General features: G+C 38.0%; 1 protein-coding gene across 6 annotated transcripts in view; it reads right to left on the bottom strand.

The window, feature by feature from the left end:
• LOC5569428 (myosin light chain kinase 2, skeletal/cardiac muscle) overlaps nucleotides 1-18350 on the bottom strand; it is a 132024-nt gene that overhangs the window by 22745 nt on the left and 90929 nt on the right. For all 6 annotated transcript variants that reach the window (XM_021841870.1, XM_021841869.1, XM_021841871.1 and 3 more), the window contains exon 3: nucleotides 7066-7360. In XM_021841870.1, the coding sequence (XP_021697562.1) occupies nucleotides 7066-7360 (295 nt within the window). The remainder of the gene's footprint in view (nucleotides 1-7065; nucleotides 7361-18350) is intronic.

The raw sequence follows: 18350 nt of genomic DNA, 5'->3' as shown, positions 1-18350 counted from the left end.
ATGAATTGACTTCGATGTCGCGCATTTGCCCAGTATTGGATGTCGTATTTCTTCAACAACTCCTGGAACTCCTTGGACATGAAAGTCGTGGCGTTGTCCGTGATGACGTACTGAGGGACTGACAGTCGACGAAACCACCGTTCCTCCAGAATAGTGCAAAGATTACCAGATGCAATTTTCTTCACCGGAGCAAGCAGGCAGTACTTAGAAAAGATGTCTAAGACAACTAACAAGTGAGGATTGCCATGCTTGCTTCGCGGCAGAGATTGTATGTAATCCATGCACACGATCTGGAAGGGACGAGTTGAAATTCGCTGATTTCCCATTTCTGGAGCGGTTGAGGCTGTGGAATGTTTGCTCATTTTGTAGTTTTCGCAATTAGTTATGTATTTTTTTACATCAGCGCTCATTCTTGGCTAGTAAAACCTTCTTTTAACCTTTTCGATGCACTTCTCAAACCCAATGTGCATCATTCCGTCGTGTTCCTCCCGAATGATCCTGGAGCGTTCGGATTCAGGAACACACTCCTTCCATTCGAACCTATAATCCAGCACATCGGACTGAGAGGCAACGAACTTGAAGAGTTTCCCATCCTGGATTCGAAAATCTATATATTTCTCGGGGTCCTCATTGACTGCATCGAAAAGATCTCGATACCATCTGTCGGACTCCTCCACATCCAACGCTTCTACGGATCGAGACAGAGCGTCAGGGACAATGTTCTCTTTCCCTTTTCGGTGCCTGATGTCCATGTCATAGTGTTGGAGGGTGACGCTCCAACGACTCCACAATGGTCGGGCTCCATATAAAGGGGCGGCCAAAACTACCAAAAACTTTTTTAAGATTTTATGATTTTTTTTTTAATTTTAAAGTATACCTCATGTGTTATACTATTATGATCCTTTATTGAAATTGAACTAAAATTTAAATTTATATGACTTTTATGACGGCAAACCGACTGAAGTCAAAAAATCAAAAAATGTGACAATAAAATAAAGCACAAATTTTGTAATTTAGGAATGCAATATTTCCCCTAAGTTACCCACTATCTGAAAGCTTATGGTTCAACACTTTTATCGAGCATGAGGATGGAAAAAAATATTTGGGTAAAGTTTTAATACTATTCAATATTACACTTTAGTAATTTTGATGATTTTGAACATGAAAAACAACTCTTGTCGCGTCATGTCGCCGCCATTTCGAATATTGCACATCAAAAAGCATCCTTAGATCTTACAAAAAACCTTTAAAATTTTTGCAGAAATTTGCTGATTTGCAAGTTAGAGCTATTTGAATAATTCAATATTTTACATATATTTTGACGATATTTTTCATACAAAGTTTATTTAAAATGTATTTAACCACTATTCATACACATTTTGATCAAAATCGATCAAATATAAACAAACTTTGTGCTTTCAGCCCAGTTTGATAACAGTTTAAATTTAAAAAAAATATTATTTTCTAAGTTACGTAATTTGTGAATAACCCCTTCTGGAATAACAAAAACGCCAAATAACATATTCAGATTACATATTTCATCGATTAAGGCGATAAAAATAGTTTTGGCCAAACTTCACTTTTTTCCGACCATTGTGGACTCGACCGTGACGACGATCTCCATTTGGCACGCGTTATGAAGGAAAGAGCCGAAGAATCAGTCACAAGCGTGAAATGAGTGCCTTATATGTAGCATCGAAACTTCTCAATGCAGCGAAGGGCAGCCAAGCCCTCTTTCTCCGCTGCATGGTAGTTGAACTCAGCACCTTTCAACTTCTCAGAGTGATATGCAATGACTCTCTCGACTCCGTTGTGCACTTGGGTTAGCACACCAGCCAGAGCATTATCACTCGCGTCGGTTTGCACAGAAAACGGTAGGCTGAAATCGGGATTTGCCATCACTGGGGCTACGATGAGCCTCTCTTTGATAGCTATAAATGCATTTTCTGCTGCCTCGTTCCACTGCACTCTTTTTGGTTTGTTTTTCAACAAATCCGTTAGAGGTGCGGTGAGTTCGCTGAAATTATTGATGAACCGTCGGTAGTAGTTTTCCATACCGAGGAATCTTCTCAGTGACCTCACGGATTTTGGCGCCTCAAATCCCAGGATCGCTTGGACTCGATCTGGGTTAGGGCGCAATCCTTGTTCAGAAAGGATATATCCGAGGTAGGGTAGTTCATGGCAGCAAAATTTTGATTTTTCCAAATTTATATACAAATTAACCTCTTTCAACCATCTCGCTAAATCTCTCAGCTTTCGTATGTGCTCTTCGAACGTGTGGCTCGCTACCACTATATAATCAACGTAGACGAAAATAGCTGGTTCGAGTTCACCGTGACCCAAAACTCTGTCCATCAGCTTACTCAGTGTCGCTGGGCTATTCACCAGCCCAAAAGGTAGCCGAGTGAACTGAAAAAGTCCCTTTCCTGGCACCGAAAAAGCTGTGAACCTCCTTGACTGACGGTCTGACTGACATTAACACTATCAATTGTTTCTGTTTCAGCCTCATCGATCAAATTAACGGACTGAGAAAATGTTGGACGGATCCCAAAAGCTTGCCAAAAGTTGTATCCCAAAATACAACGACGATTTAAATTCGGAGCAACCATAACCGGTATGATTTTGGTCTCTCCGTTGAATGTAATGGGAATCTCTCATTTTAGGAATCGAGTCAACGTTTGCCGTCAGCATTGCTATGCGACAGTCTTCCCGGGTGTTACGGAAGAGGACATCAAATTTCCGTTTTTCATCCCACGGGGTTGACATGCTACGGAAAATCCGGACCATGTCCTAGTAAAAGTCCTGTAACTTCTCCCTGGCACCTTGCTTACGGTTTCCAGCTTGCCGTTCGTAGACATAGTCGATGTCAACAGGTAAAAATTCTCTCTTCAACTGTCTAATCAACTCTCTCCACGATCCTATCTCACAACAGACTTCCATGTACCAAGATCTCGCCTTCTGTGTGAACAGATGGTGAGCACCCTGGAACAACTCATCTTCCGAAAAACCTTCAGACCTAGCGTTAAATTCTACCTCCTTTAGAAACTCATTCAACTTTCGTCCATTGTCCATTCCATCGTATCGTACTGCCCATTTACTTATGAATCGGAAACCTGCTCTCTGGTCTTTTTTTTTTTTTTTCAACACTATCATCCTAATTTGGTAAAACAAATTTAAGATTTAATTAACATTTTGTTAACAACATATTACATTTACATTTCATTTGCCGTAGCAGTTCAGTTTTTTTACAGGTGAGTTGATTTCACCTGCTTATAAGAGAAAAAAATAACGTTTTTAATATACTTAACCTAACTTAACCTACACATATAACGCATTAATCGTGGCAATAGAAGATTGTAACGATTTTTGCCTGAAATTATAATTGATTGTATTTGACATTTGTTCCAATGTTTCAACATTGGATATTCTATGTAACTCATTGGTACTATACCAGGGAGGAAGTCTCAGAATCATTTTCAAAATTTTATTTTGAATTCTCTGCAGAGCTTTCTTCCTGGTATTACAACAGCTAGTCCATATTGGTACAGCATACAACATGGCTGGCCTGAAAATTTGTTTGAATATCAACAGCTTGTTCTTAAGACAAAGTTTTGATTTTCTATTAATAAGGGGGTAGAGACATTTTACATATTTCTTACATTTGGCTTGAATGCCCTGCTCTCTGATCTGATTTTTCCTATCACATTGTGACTCTTTTCGTATTCCTCTCCATTTTTCTCATTCAAATCGGTCCGATTCTCATCCGCAGATCCATTTTCGTTTTCATTTCCATTCTGCTCCTGAACAGCATTGTCGTTTTCCACTTCATTTCGCATTCGGTGCAAGCTTTCATTCATGATTGCTAACTCAGCCTTTCTCACTTCAGGGAGGTGGGAGGTAGCTGAGAAATGCACATCTAGAAGCTTGACGCATTCTCCAGCTATTACCGCTAGACTGTTCAACTCCTCTTCCTCTTTTGCGTAGGCTCTCAGCCGTTGCATTCGAAATAAAATGTGAATCAGTCTAGTTTTATTCAACTGTTCTGGTGCTTTTTTCGAACCTCGTTTCATCAAATGGTTTTTGATACCATTCAATTTATCGTCGCATACTTCCAGCTCTTCTACAACTGATTCGCTGACAAATGGAAATACCGTGTCTGATTTATCTTTCTCTTCTTTCAGCAAACATCGCAGGGTTCTCTCAGACGCGCTACGTGAAGCATCCATCGGCGCACCGCGGATCTTCAATTCATGTTCCAGCTCATCAATCGTTAGATGACTGGGATTCATCGCATGGCACTTCGCAAACAACAAGGACATTTCCATCGTTGTCGATGACATTCAACCAGAAAAAGTTGAAAAATAAAACGTAAAAAGAACCTAGTTATGTTGTTCAGAGGAACCTCCTCAGAAACCAATTTGAAAATCCTAATTTGTAAACACTTTCGTTGCTTCAAAGCTGAAAATTGTAATTAAAAAATCCTAAAATTTGTTCACGCTCCCTAACGAAGCAAATCAATTTGAAAAATCCTAGTTTTAGTCCGTTTACGGTCAATAAACGTTTCGTGATTGTTTGGTGTTTTACTGTTCAGTCTGAAAATCACACTACACTGAGCCTTTCCGGAATTCACCGCGAAAATTCTCCAACTTAACAACTCGTATTCTTTTAGTTAGTTTTACTCAACTGTTGGCGGCTAATCAGACCGTTCACATACATCCAAGACCCTTCTTAATGAAATAAGCTATATTGAAGTTCAATCTCCCGTCGGTTACCTGTTTTGTGTGCTTTTGGTAAAGATTGGTCAATGAAGTCTGGGTGTTTTCCCAGAGACTTCTGCAGACACGCAATTGGCATTCAAGTGTACCCGGGCACTGAGAATCTGCGCGAAAATTTCAATTCGCCAATTGTAACTAATGGAGCAGTTCCCTATCCGGAATCAATGAGACCCCCTTCTACACTGTCTCAGGGTCGGCATATGCGCGTGATTACCCGCGACCAAAAAACACTTGAATATCCGTTATGCGAAACTTAAACCCACTTTATTCAATTTCTTGCCACAGGTACCTTTATTTCATCCCACTTCCTTACAACCTATCTCCTACCTTCCACTTCCTCTTCTTCTCTTCTTCTGGTGGCGGGGCCCCTTCTTCGTTCCGCTACCACACCTTACTTCGACGCCGCCGGTTCGCTCCTCTCCTCGGTTGGACTGCGACGCGACTTCTTTCCGTGCTTCCTTCCTACAGTCTTCACCTTCCTAGACCTTGGCTTGCCGATGCTGCGTCGCTGTTGGCAAAATGGCGTTTCCAGACGCGGCCTCAAGCACAAGGCACGCGTTTGCAGTCTCGAGGGTAACGAAGAGCATTATGCGGACGATTGGGGCTATTGTCGAGGGTCTGTTACCTGGATGCTTCCAACAGTCCACACTATCCACTATCTTCTACTCTTTGCACAATCCTTTCTACTCTTTACAAATTTCCGACAGACGTCTATCTCGCTTAATATTTGGCTTGATAATGATCCAGATCAATGGTGGATGTGCTTTTCAGAACCCTCGACCTACAGTTTCCCGCAATGTATGGATTCGCCCCATTATGGCTTCTTTTACGCCACCCCCTAATGGCCGCCCATTCTGCTCGTCCTTTCAGGCCTAGTGGTGAGTAGCGGAACGTTGGATAATAATCTATGTGGCTGCATGCTGTCCAGTGGGCGATGGGTGGTGATGCTAACAAATACTCAAACTCTTTCTTGGTTGTCTCATACAAAATACACGGAACACACTACATCGCGAAAATCTCAACAATCTCGGACAGACAGACACACCACTGGTTACAGGCGGTTGATCCCATCGCCAACACTACGTTCAAATAGAACATCTACCACAGTGGCGGCGATAAGGCAGAACATGGAGTCGGTTTCATAGTGATCGGGAAGCAGATGAATCTGTGTACTGAGGATACGGGGCAAATTCTTCAACTACAGCCTGATCAACATCTATGCACCGGCGAACGACAAACCTGAAGACATGAAGGACGCATTGATAAGGTCTATGGAGAGTGCCTATAATACGACGTGAAAATCGTCATCGGAGATGCGTACGCGCAGGTCGGAAGAGAGGACTTTTTCCGTCCGATAATCGGTAAGCAGAGCCTTCACTCCGTTACCAATGACAACGGCCTACGACTAGTGACTTTCACTGCTGCCAGGGGGATGGCCATCAGCAGCACTTACTTTGCAGGATCCTGAGCTATCGGAAAAACAAAAATTCTATGCTCACTAGCACCGCCTGGTGGCAAAATCTCGAATCTCTTGGCTAGAATAATGATAGTCCTTGAGCTACTGAACAACTTTGCCGAAGGCGCCATCTTTCTAAGTGGTCACGATCCTGAGATATCCGCAAAACAAAAGTTTCATGCTCACTAGCGTCGCCTGGTGGCAAAATTTTGAACCTCATAGCATTTATAATAATAGCGTTTGAGCTACTGAACAACTTTGTCGAAGACGCCATCTCTCTAAGTGGTCAGGATACTGAGCTATCCGGAAAACAAAAAATCTATGCTCACTAGCACCGCCTGGTGGCAAAATCTCGAATATTGATAGTCCTTGAGCTACTGAACAACTTTGCCGAAGACGCCATCTTTCTAAGCGGCCAGGATCCTGAGATATTCGCAAAACAAAAGTTCTATGCTCACTAGCGCCGCCTAGTGGCAGAATTCCGCAATTGAATGACCACCATATGTTACCCCTTGAACTACTGAACAATTTTGCTGAACATCATGATCCTCTATTTTGAATACTTTTTAAGATAATGATCATTTATAAAAACGGTCGTCAATCTGAATTTCGGTCGTAAAAAAGTGGTCGGAAAAAGAACCGTCGGTAAAAAAACGGTCGTAAAAAGAGGTTGGAGTGTAGCTGACATAGCTTTAAACAGTGTTTGAATTTCGCTGGCCATAGAATTCCGTTTACATTGCACAAATTCAATTTGATATTCTGTTTACGTAAAATGCTTTTTATGACCCATTACGTAAAAAAGGGTTTCGGTGAATCCTAGCCCCCCATACTTACAGTTCTAGTATCACATAGACTTTATTCTCGTAGTCAAACGCATCGAACAGCTGGATCAACCGGGGATGGTGCAGGCAGCTCATGATGTCGATCTCCCGAATGGCGTCGGTGCGCTCCTTCTTCTTGTCGCAGGACACTATTTTGGCCGCCAGCTCCAGCCCGGAGGCTTTCTCCCGGCACAGGAACACCGTCCCGAAGGTACCCCGGCCCAGTTCCGGTAGAATGTCGAACGTTTGCCGGGGATCGACATTCTCCTTTAGCTGCACCTGCCGGTAGGGAAACGCCGGCTCCAGTTCTGTGATAGGGGGAGGAGAGAATGAAATAACAACAGTCAAATTAACAAGCATTGAAAGAAAGGGAACATTCATTGTTTTATAATAAAGTGGCCAATAAAAGAATCAGGCATAGACATAGATAAATTGTAAACAAGCAATCAATCGATAATTAAATTGTAAATAAACAATAAAAGATTGCAAATTAGCACCCAAAAACATGAAATGTTCAAGGGAAAAATAATAATAATTAGCGCTAAAAACCCAAAACTTTCAAAAGAAACATACTAGGGTAGGTGTACCAGTTATGGCCATAGTGGTTCCCTATTTCGCCATACGTGATATCTTGAATGCCTTCACATTTTGAAAATTGTTTTGTGTTTTAGCAGTAAGATAAAGGATAAATCTTGATGTTAAAACATTCAGAGAGATTAAAAATGCAAAAGTTATCCATATATTGCATATGGCCAAATAGGGAACCACTATGGCCATAACTGGTACACTTTCCCTACATAAAAAAAAAACAAAAAACGCTTTCGGAAAAATAAACAATATGCACTTAAAAATCAAACAGCTTGCTACAAATGTGTTGAAATGTATTTACTATTTATAAGAATATTAGAGTATATATATTATATTGCTCGTTTTCATAAGATATATCCTGAAATATCTGTAATTTGTATTTCTTATTTGTCCTCAATTATTGCTTGTTTAGTATTATTTTATTGGCTTTTGGATAAATCAGTGTTAGTATTCCTTCTCCTAGGACATGAAAATATTTTCCCCTAAAATAACAGTATAACTAACATTATTTTTCGAAGGGGACGGGAGAAACCTCGAGGAGAAGCCAAGTAAAAACAAATTGGACCATTTGATTGCACGTTTTATGGGTTCGAGGTGTAAACAAAGAGCATCTATCCGACGGTTGGAAGATTTTGAGCTGCACACGTTTTGACGGCCAGAGCAAGTGGTTGATTTCAGGTTCATGGCGATGATGGTAACCGGGTGGAGTCGGAGACTGACGGATTAATGGACGTTTTATTCGAGAGAACACTGCAGACAACGTCAAACATTTGTGATTTTTTGAACATTGACGCATCGTGATTGTGTTGTAAACAGGTGATCGTCGACAGAAGCATAAGAACAAGAACGTAAGTAAATAAATGAAAATAAAACCGAATTTAGTACTATACCATTTAATGCCTCTATTGTTTGTATTCTTTGATGGCTACGCGTATTTCGGCCTCAACTGTAAGTCGAGTATATTACGACACTGAAGATGGTCATACGATACACATGAAAAGGTCTATTTCCTTTCTCTACTATATTCAAAGGGCCATCCTTCTTAAAAAATTTCTTAGAATATACGATACATTTTGAACAATTATTTATATACTTCTCAATCTCTTCCTTCATATTTGGAAACCAGTACGATTTGTTAATAAGTTCATAAACATTTTCTACACCAAAATGGTCGAAATCATCGTGATACATTTTCAAAATTTGACCTATCATATTTTGTGGGACATAGAACAATATTTTATTATCTTTGCTGTTCCGATACACGACTCCATCTCGCAACTCATAATTTTTATCTTCGCTATTTTCTAACTGTGCTCTAACTTCTTCAATTTTAGAATCCAACATCTGGCTAGCCAATAATGCTCTTTCAAAACTATTATTTCCATTCCCTTATGCACAAATAATTGGCAAACGTGATAAATTTCCCATCGAGCAATCTTCGCATTAATGTCCTTCATGTGAATCTGATCTTTTGCTATAATACATTACTGGATGTAAAACTCCATCTGATTGTTCCTGCATTGAAATACCACCGAATCCAAAAGCACTCACATATGTGTGCAGTTCAGTTCTAGCAAAAGGAGAAACCATTTTCAATACTGGTTCTGCAATAAGTTTTTCTCGAAGGATTTCGAAGGAAACCATTTCCTTTTTTGCAAACCTGAAATCATTTTTATTCTTTTTTACTAAATCATAAAGTGGTTTTGCAATAACTGAAAAATTTGGGATAAATTTTCTAAAGTATCTTGCCAATCCAATAAATTTATAAACATCATGCACATTTTTAGGAATTGGAAAGTTTTTTATGCATTCAACATGTTTCTCACTTGGACTTATTCCTTCCGAATTAACATTGTATCCGAGATACTCTACTTTAGATATCAAAAATTTACATTTGGTTAAAATAGCATTTAAAGTGAAGATGAATCGAAGCCAAAATTCAAATTTTCAAGAGCACGGATCTGGAGAACCAAGCATCCGTTTAAGCTGAAAACTTAATCGATTGGTCATCAGCTGGTGGTGACCAATTGATTAGGTTTTCAGCTCAAACGCATGCTTGGTTCTCCAGATCCGTGCTCTTGAAAATTTGAACTTTGGCTTCGATTCATCTTCACCTCAAATACGACGCATATTGTGGTTAAATATGAGCTCAGTAGCTTTCAAAAAACCCCACTGCCGAAGTGAATCAAAAGTGGCAAGAAGGATCCTATTGTATAATAATTACATATTCTTTATTATGTTTCCTTTTGTAAAACGTTGTGATTTTATTTTCAATTGTACAATAGGATCCAACTAACCCTCTAATCAGTGTTGCCACAAGTACAGATTTATCTGGAAAAGTACAGATTATTTGATAGTTTTTGGTACAGATTACAGATTTTCACGAAAAAGTACAGATTGGTACAGATTTTTGGAATTGGCAATTTTGTGACACAAAATCCAAAAGATTCGTGAAAATTGGAACTCATTTTTACAAAACTATAATTGAAAGATACAATTTCCAAAGAATTGAATAATAATTATATTACAAATGAAATTATTTCAATAAAAACTATGTTAAATTTCCAAGTTTTTTAGGATCTTAAGAGTTTTTTCAATCATTTATGTTGGATGTGGTACAGATTTTGGGTACATAATTTTAGAATCTCTGGTACAGATAAAAAATATTTCTGAGTCTTCGGTACAGATAGAAATGTGGCAACACTGCCTCTAATACCCAACCCCGCCTTTAGACGGGGTGCACGTTGGAATTTAGTGTATTTTTTCGTAGCTCGGAAATCAAAATGATTTTATTTTTGGCTTAAACCTTGACTCATAACACGCATGTAAAAAAAGTTATTTTTGAAACTTTTTTGTATTTTTGAAAATTGTTTGAAAAATTGTTTTCTTATATAACTTATAAATACCTGGGGTTCTTTCAACGTGTAATATAAAAAATCGTACCTTTTATATTTTTTTACGATCAACCTATCACAGAAGAAGAGCTTGGTGGTATAAAAATAATTTCAAATCTGTTTTTTTCATTTATTACACGGAAATAAAAAAAAAAAAACAGAAAACAGAAAAACAGAAACGACGGGTTTCGGGTCGGGTCCGGGTTTTAACAGCGAACATTTTTTGGGTTCGGGTCGGGTTCGGGTTTGTTTTTCAACTATTGTCTCGGCTTCAGGTCGGGTCCAGGTTTAAAGAAAATAAGTCGGGTAAGGGTCGGGTTCGAGTTTGGAAAATGTGAAACCCGACCATCTCTAATCGTTATGTAATATTTCAACTGCAATCGATAACTTAGAAACCGGTGCTTAACGGTTTACGGTACACATATTTGGTTTTCAAATAAAAGTTTCGAGACGATATTTTGTATATTCACTATAATAAAATAATTAATTTTGATACTTGAAATGCACACAGGTCACTTATGCGTTTAACGTTGTGAAAATCACTAGAAATATTCTCCAATGGCCATAAGGATAAGGCTGGCGCCGTTATTGACTTTTTAAGGCTCAAGAATCCATCATTCAATCATCGGCAATCATCAACATTTGAAAACCAGTTTTTTTTGTTCAAATTCCAATCAATCCTAATGAAAATCTATCATCGTAAAGCCTGTCCACGTTAAATTTCGGACACCCAAATAATGGCAGCAAAAAAAAGTTACTCATAATTCAACAAAAACAATTGTTTATTTCAGAATAAAAGAGTTATATCTACAAAATAAACAGTTGACAAGGATGTTAATCCTTCTTTCTGTAAAATTCTTGAACTTTCTGTGGTACACCCGCCATCCGTGTCCGAAATTTATCGTGGACAGGCTTTACTTCAGATAGCAAGTGCAATGCAATGATAGATTTTCTGGAGCATTGCTTCAATTTTGAGCAAAATAAAACCTGGTTTTGAAAATTTGTAAAACGATGATGGTTATTTTCCTCTTAATGTTTGGAGTCGTGATTACTTGTGCAACTTCGATTACACTGCGGAACTCGTTTTTGTCTCAAGCACCAAAATACCGCTATTCACTTAATTAAGAGTTGCTGAATCCATTGCCGTTTTCAGAAATATCATAGCATGTCTAGTTTTTGAGATATTGGCTGTTTAAAATTAAAAAAATTACTATTTCAACCAACTTGCATGCAAGTTTGCAAGCTTGTTAGGCAATTTATTTGCCTAATTTACCACAAAATTGAAACTACATGTATATAACAATACTCAACATCGAATGATGATACTTTCGATGTGGAAAAGTTATGTTTTGATGGTTTAGAAAAGTATTGTATTTTACCATATGAGAAGAATTTTGTATGGACATTAGAGTGATGCAAATTTTGAAATTTTAGCTCCCCTATGCTTAAACGATTTTTATTATGGTAAATAGCATCCTTGCAAAGTTTGAAGTGATTCGGAAGAAATTTGACTGTGCACACGCCATTTGAAGTTTACATGGAGATTACTATGGAAAACGCCAATCTTTTGTGTTCAGCCTTCTATCCCTTCGTCATAACGTTTTATGAAAAAGTGAATACACTCACCTCATTTGAAAACTTCCCAGCTACAACTTTGCCGAAGACCACTTTTTGATTGGACGTCAGGATAAATTGTTATTCATCATTATAAACTTGGTTTGCATATTGCATGCTTCACCAACTGTTCGGCAGGCAACAGTGGTACTCCTGACGGGAAGAATAGATCAAAGTAATCCAGGCTACTATGTTCTACAGCAAAAAAAAGCAGTGTTGCTCTGAAAGTAGTTGAATGATCATCTCAGCATGATTTAGACTTTGTTATCAATAATAACAAATTATACGTACGTCCCATCAAAATGTGATCTTCGGCAAAGTTGTAGCTGGGAAGTTTTCACATGAGGTGAGTGTATTCACTTTTCCATAAAATGTTATGACGAAGAGATAGAGGGCTGAACCCAAAAGATTGGCGTTTTCCATAGTAATCTTCATATAAACTTCAAATGGCGTGTACACAGTCAAATATCTTCCGAATCACTTCAAATTTTGGGAGGATCATTTTCATCATAATTGACATCGTTTAAGCATAGGGGAGCAAAAACTTCAAAATTTGCATCAGTCTAATGGACATTGCAAGTACCGTAATCCGGGGTATCATTGATCAGCGGGGTAACATTGATCGGAATGACTCACCTCATAAAAAGTTCGTATTATCATTTATTGATGAAACATTTCCAAATCATGAATGGTGCTCCTCTTTCTTATATTCATGAGCTAATAAATGGTAATATTTTTGTGAAAATTGCGTTTACCTTATGCGTAAATTTGTCATCTTTTCTATATAATGATTTTAATTGGTTAGGTTGACACTACCGAAGATTCATGACTCACATAAGTTCTGCAAACGATATAAGCAAGGAAAATGTGATTCTTACTAAAAATAACGTCGCCGAAAACGATTCCATTGTCAAAACTTTTATAAGTATGCTCAATTAGGCAACATTACCGAATTACTGTTAAGAATGTAAAATTCCCTTAGGAAATTGCCTACTTTTAGGCGTATTCCGTGGTTCGAGGTGTTTTTAATTTTAAAATAACTCAAAAAGTAAATTACTTGAAGGCGTTTGGCCATGATTTAAGAAAGAAACGACATTTTCAGTATTACCGAACGTTGTTTTTATAGGTGATCAATGTTACCCCATATCAACTAAATAAAAAAATCACCTAAATTTTTTTTTTAGCATGCATAAATCTTTCAATAAACAAAATAAAGTATATAGTCTCGAGCTATGGGTGGCAGTACTTGTTTTAAAAATATAAAACCTGCAACATTTGCATTTTCAAACGAAATATTGAAGAAAAATGATCAATGCTACCCCGGATTACGGTATGTTAAAAAAATCGGTTTAATTTAAATTTAATCGTGCAATTTCAACCAAATTTTATCTAAAATGAAAGCCGAAGCATGTTTGGTGGATTAGATCACAAAAAAGTTTGATAAATTATACTTTAAATTTCATGTAAACATCAATGAAACCAGTATTTCATACAACTTTAGCGACCTGTAGCTGAAAATTGTAACGTGCTGGAACATTTCTGAGAACGGCATCAGATTCAGTAACCCCGAATCTACTAGAAACACATAATTTGATCCTTGTGACACGCAAACATGTAATTTTTGTTGCACTGTGTTATTCAAATATTTTTGAACAAGTGAGTGCTGTTTGCATGTCCAATGAATGCATTATTAGGTAAAGAGCGCTGAGCAATGAACATGGGAACAGTTCACACATTAACACATTTTTAACACATTTTCGAGTTATACGGACATTGTCGGCTGGGCTAATAAAATGGTGACACGTTCACTAGTTCAAGTTTCCCACCATTTCACTTTGTCAGAAAATTTGGGGCCGCAACCTCCGAATGGATGTCAAAACATAGTTTTGCATGGTGGGAACTCTTAAAAATAGCGTTCACATGCAGCCCAGTATAGATTCACGAAAGAAAGCCGACAATTAAAATAAATCTAGTTCTCCAAAACTTTGTGATATTTATTATTTTGAAATTAAGGTCGAAGTACCTGTCAAAGAACAAACATTCTAGTCAGAATATAATGGCAAACAGTACTGAATTTTTTTGTACTTTTTCTTACCAGTATCCCACTAACAAGTAGATTTATTATGTTTTGAAATTGTTTTTAATCAATAAATCATCACACTGTTTATGATAAACGTGATCATTACACTGTCTGGTATAAAAAGTTCTGTTCGTTTAAATGGTCCGTTACTTTGCGTTATAATGTTTGGTCTGCAAACAGAGCACACGTCAGTTCGTGAATCACTTAACGGTGGAGGAGTTTTCCTCTCCAAAAACCGCGCATACATATCGGCACTGTGATTTATGTCTGGGAATCCACTCAGTGTAAGAGTTATTTTCGAACATGGATGTCGTAAATTTTGCTCAAACGACGGGACAAGTTCGACCGTTACAAAAAAAAAACGAGAAATATCGATGGTGTGGTGGTCATTGACTTGATTTAAATAGACGCGCGTCAAATACCAAGCTCAAAAAGAGCGGATTTGTCTTCCACAAACCAATCACGTTGTTGCTTGGGTTGCGTTTTGTGGTAAGTAGACCCGGAGTCAAGATATTTGAGATGCGTCCGATGAAAAATGAGCGTTTTTTAGAAATATTTTCCCCGTGCGTTTATTTACTTTAAATGACACGGTTGTAAACAGTTGTGGGGCATTCGTTTTCGATTTCAGCAAGGTCGCCCTGGTCGCATCAAAAAGGAGGGCTGAGAATGAAACATGTAAACAAGCGGGATGGTGTTTATTTTCGTGTCATTGGATGAACTTGAAAGCTGTGTTGCGACGACGGACAAAGCATTTAGATGAGGGAATATTGTTCATTTGACTATGTTACTAGATTGGGATGGATGTAAATCAGAGCTGTAGATATTTGAACAAGTATAGACGTTTTTTGTATGATTTCATAGTTATGAATCTGGCAGCACTGCGCCTCATAGAAAAGTGATACAAAGGCTAATATAAAGATAGGACAACTCTCGCGTAACAATTCAAAAGGGCCACTGAGAAAATTCGATTTGAATATCATTCACCACATTTTCAATTCCTATTTTTCAGATTTCAAATCAATCAATGTGATTTCTTGCTAGTTGGGTGACGATTTACTGTTACTACACACTAATAATTGATTTTATTCTGAAAACTGACAAAAATGTGGAAAAAATGATGAGTTTAAATGCTTGGCCCATTTTTGATTTTCATCAAGGCATGGGCCTTTTTTATTGGCCAAAATAGAATTTTATTAGCGTGCTTGGCCCAAGGCTAGGCCTTTTCGGTTTTCAATGAATGAGCAAGAGAGAGTCATTGGCCTCTCACCATGCTAAGGCCAATGACAGTTTGCGAAATTTTCCGATTGTAGGCCTTCTTGATGGAGCGAGAACCAATCATTGGCCTTTTCGAGCGGGAGCCAATGAATGATTTGGAAAAAAGCGGTTATTGGCCGTTTTGAAAACCGAGTTTATAACGGTTAAATTTTATGATTATGTTGACAATGTTTGCATAGTTTGTGGGTGTTGGGAGATGCTATCGAATGGTATCAAAACCCGATTTGTTTACAATTTGATCATTGGCCCTTTAGAATTGTTACACGAGAACTGGGAATAAAATTGAATCCAGTTTGTGATCCAGTCGCTGATTGGTTGAATTTGATGTCTGCGAGTGTGTGGCTGCGTGTGAAAAGTTACCATCGGATGCGTTTGTTTTGGTTTTGCCCGTGTTGCCGGATTACTATGTTGGGTCGTAATTTTTTTTTGCGGTTGTGTATAAAAGTTCGTAGCCGACCGATGTAAACCTAACAAGAAAGTGAAACGAAATCAAATCGAAATTAAGTGCAAAGCCTTTAACTGTATACGGAGCAGGAAATCTCATCCGGATCACCATTTTTATCGGTTCCCGAAGGACCCGAAAGCGCGTAACGAGTGGATTAAGATTTGCGTGAAAAATGAGAAGGACATACCGTTTTTTAAGCTGTCAGCCGGATGCAGATTGTGCAGTGTTAGATTGGTCGTATTGGGCTTCAATTAGTTCGTTTTGTACTTGCCTTGAGTGTTTTTTAAAGGACTTAAAGGGAATCTTAATCCAAATCCGAAAAAGGCCACTTTGGCAATAAAAGCACTCAGTTAATAACTGTGGAAGTGCTCATTGAACACTAAGCTGAGAAGCAGGCTCTGTCCCAGTGAGGACGTAATACCAAGAAGAAGAGATACACTATAATTCACATAATCACCACAATTAAAAACTAAATAATAATTAGGTAATATTTTTTGAGAAATAGTGTACCGTCTTCCATACAAATGGCAACACTGTTTAACGTAACACGCAAGGGTGGAAAATTCACAACTGGGCACACATGGATGAAAAGAAGAACAACTTAAAGAAGCCAGGTGCCCGATCTTTTCTTAGTACAAAGGCATATTCGTTTTGAATAGTAGAAATTTCGACATATTTTGAAGACATAGGGTGTATGTGAGCCAAAGTTTGTGATTACCTTTAAAATTTGGCATTTTGTGCGCTCAATCTCTGTAACTTTGCAATCGTTTTTCGTTTGTTATAGCATATTGAGCAATATTGTAAAACAAAATTCTACCTACACACTAAAAAATCCTGAATATTACTGATGATTTATTTGGAAAACCTGACATAATGATAGATGACATTAATGTAATGAAGATTTATATTTACGTTATTATATACGCAATCAATAAATTTCAAGTGGTTCTTTTAAAATTCCGTCACTGTAAATTACTTTCAATTTTGAGCGTAATAATTTTCAGTGTTTGTTTTTTAATCTAGCCACTTACTTTTCAGTGTACAATGACCAATGTCCCAACACCTAAACGCCAGCCGCAAAGCAAAGGGGCATAAGTAAAATGTCAGTCGTTTGCGCAGGGTGAGTTTAAGTGCTTAATTGTAAGAATGAAAATAGTGTGCAAATTCTGCGGAATATCCGCAGAAAACGACGAGTTGTTGATAAAACATATGCGGTTGCATAAGAAAGAATCGAAGTTTGAGTGCCCATTCGAAAATTGTGTTGTTTGTTTTTTAATCCTTCGCCGTGTTTGTCCAACACATTCGGCAGCGCCATATTGGACGAAAAAACAATGTTGAAGTGGAATGTCCAATCATGGATTGTGAGTTCATGTCTTCGGACTTCAAATGGATCACCAAACATGTTGTGAAATATATTTCGGAAGGACATCCGGTGTTCTGTCCTCTGAAGTGCTGAACCGGAAAACCGTTCGCGACACCCAAATCGTTGAGAATCCGCAACATGTATGTATACACTGTTTATTTTGCAAATTTGCTTTTAAATGGTTGATTTGTTCTACATTTGTAAGCGTGTTTTAGAAAAAAATATTGTCGCACCGCCACCAAACCGGATCGCGTCAGTGAGACTCGCGACGCGCCTCAACTCGCGCGATTTTGAAATCAGTTTTTTAGTGTGGCGCTGCATTCTTACGATTTTTATGAACATAGCGCACTATTCACATATTAGCTGCGACGCACGGGGCCCGAGAAAACAATAATTATAAATAAATGTTGGTCTTGATTTCTACCGGATGCATAATATCTAAAAAATAAATCAATCACTTACATTGCAAGTAACTTTGAGATGATGATGAATCGAAGCTACACACTCCGAAAAAATCATGCGATTTTACGTCTTTTGGATGCACATAAAAGAAGCGAGCCAAATGATGTGAACTTGTGTCACATTTTAAATACGATGGTGTCTGATTCGGGAAATGTCAATCATAGCGGCATCGTTTTCATGTCCTTCATCATGTAAAATTACATTTTTCCTTCAATACATATTTCAGAATTCATTTTAACGTCATTTCATCACTTACCTCATGTGTCATTCAGTCATAATGTGAATTACGTCCGGAGTGATTTTCATTATTTTTAAGAGTGTAAATCACAAATTTGCAAGAGCACAAATCTAGACAACCAGACAACGGGTCAAGCTGAAAACTTAATCGACCATCAGTCAGTGACTAATTGAACAATTTTTCAGCCTGAACGGACATTTGCTTCTACAGATTTGTGCTCTAGCAAATTTGAGGTTTGGCTTCGATTTATTTACCTTTTTTTTCTTCGATTAAAAATGTGTCAGATATGAATTTTACAAGCTCGAACTGGAAGAGTAAAAATACAACCACCACCATTTG

This window comes from Aedes aegypti, chromosome 2 (assembly GCF_002204515.2).
Source record: "Aedes aegypti strain LVP_AGWG chromosome 2, AaegL5.0 Primary Assembly, whole genome shotgun sequence".
Classification (NCBI taxonomy): Eukaryota; Metazoa; Arthropoda; class Insecta; order Diptera; family Culicidae; genus Aedes; species Aedes aegypti.
The sequence above is the reverse complement of the archived record's forward strand: the minus strand, read 5'-3'. Positions and strand labels throughout refer to the sequence as shown.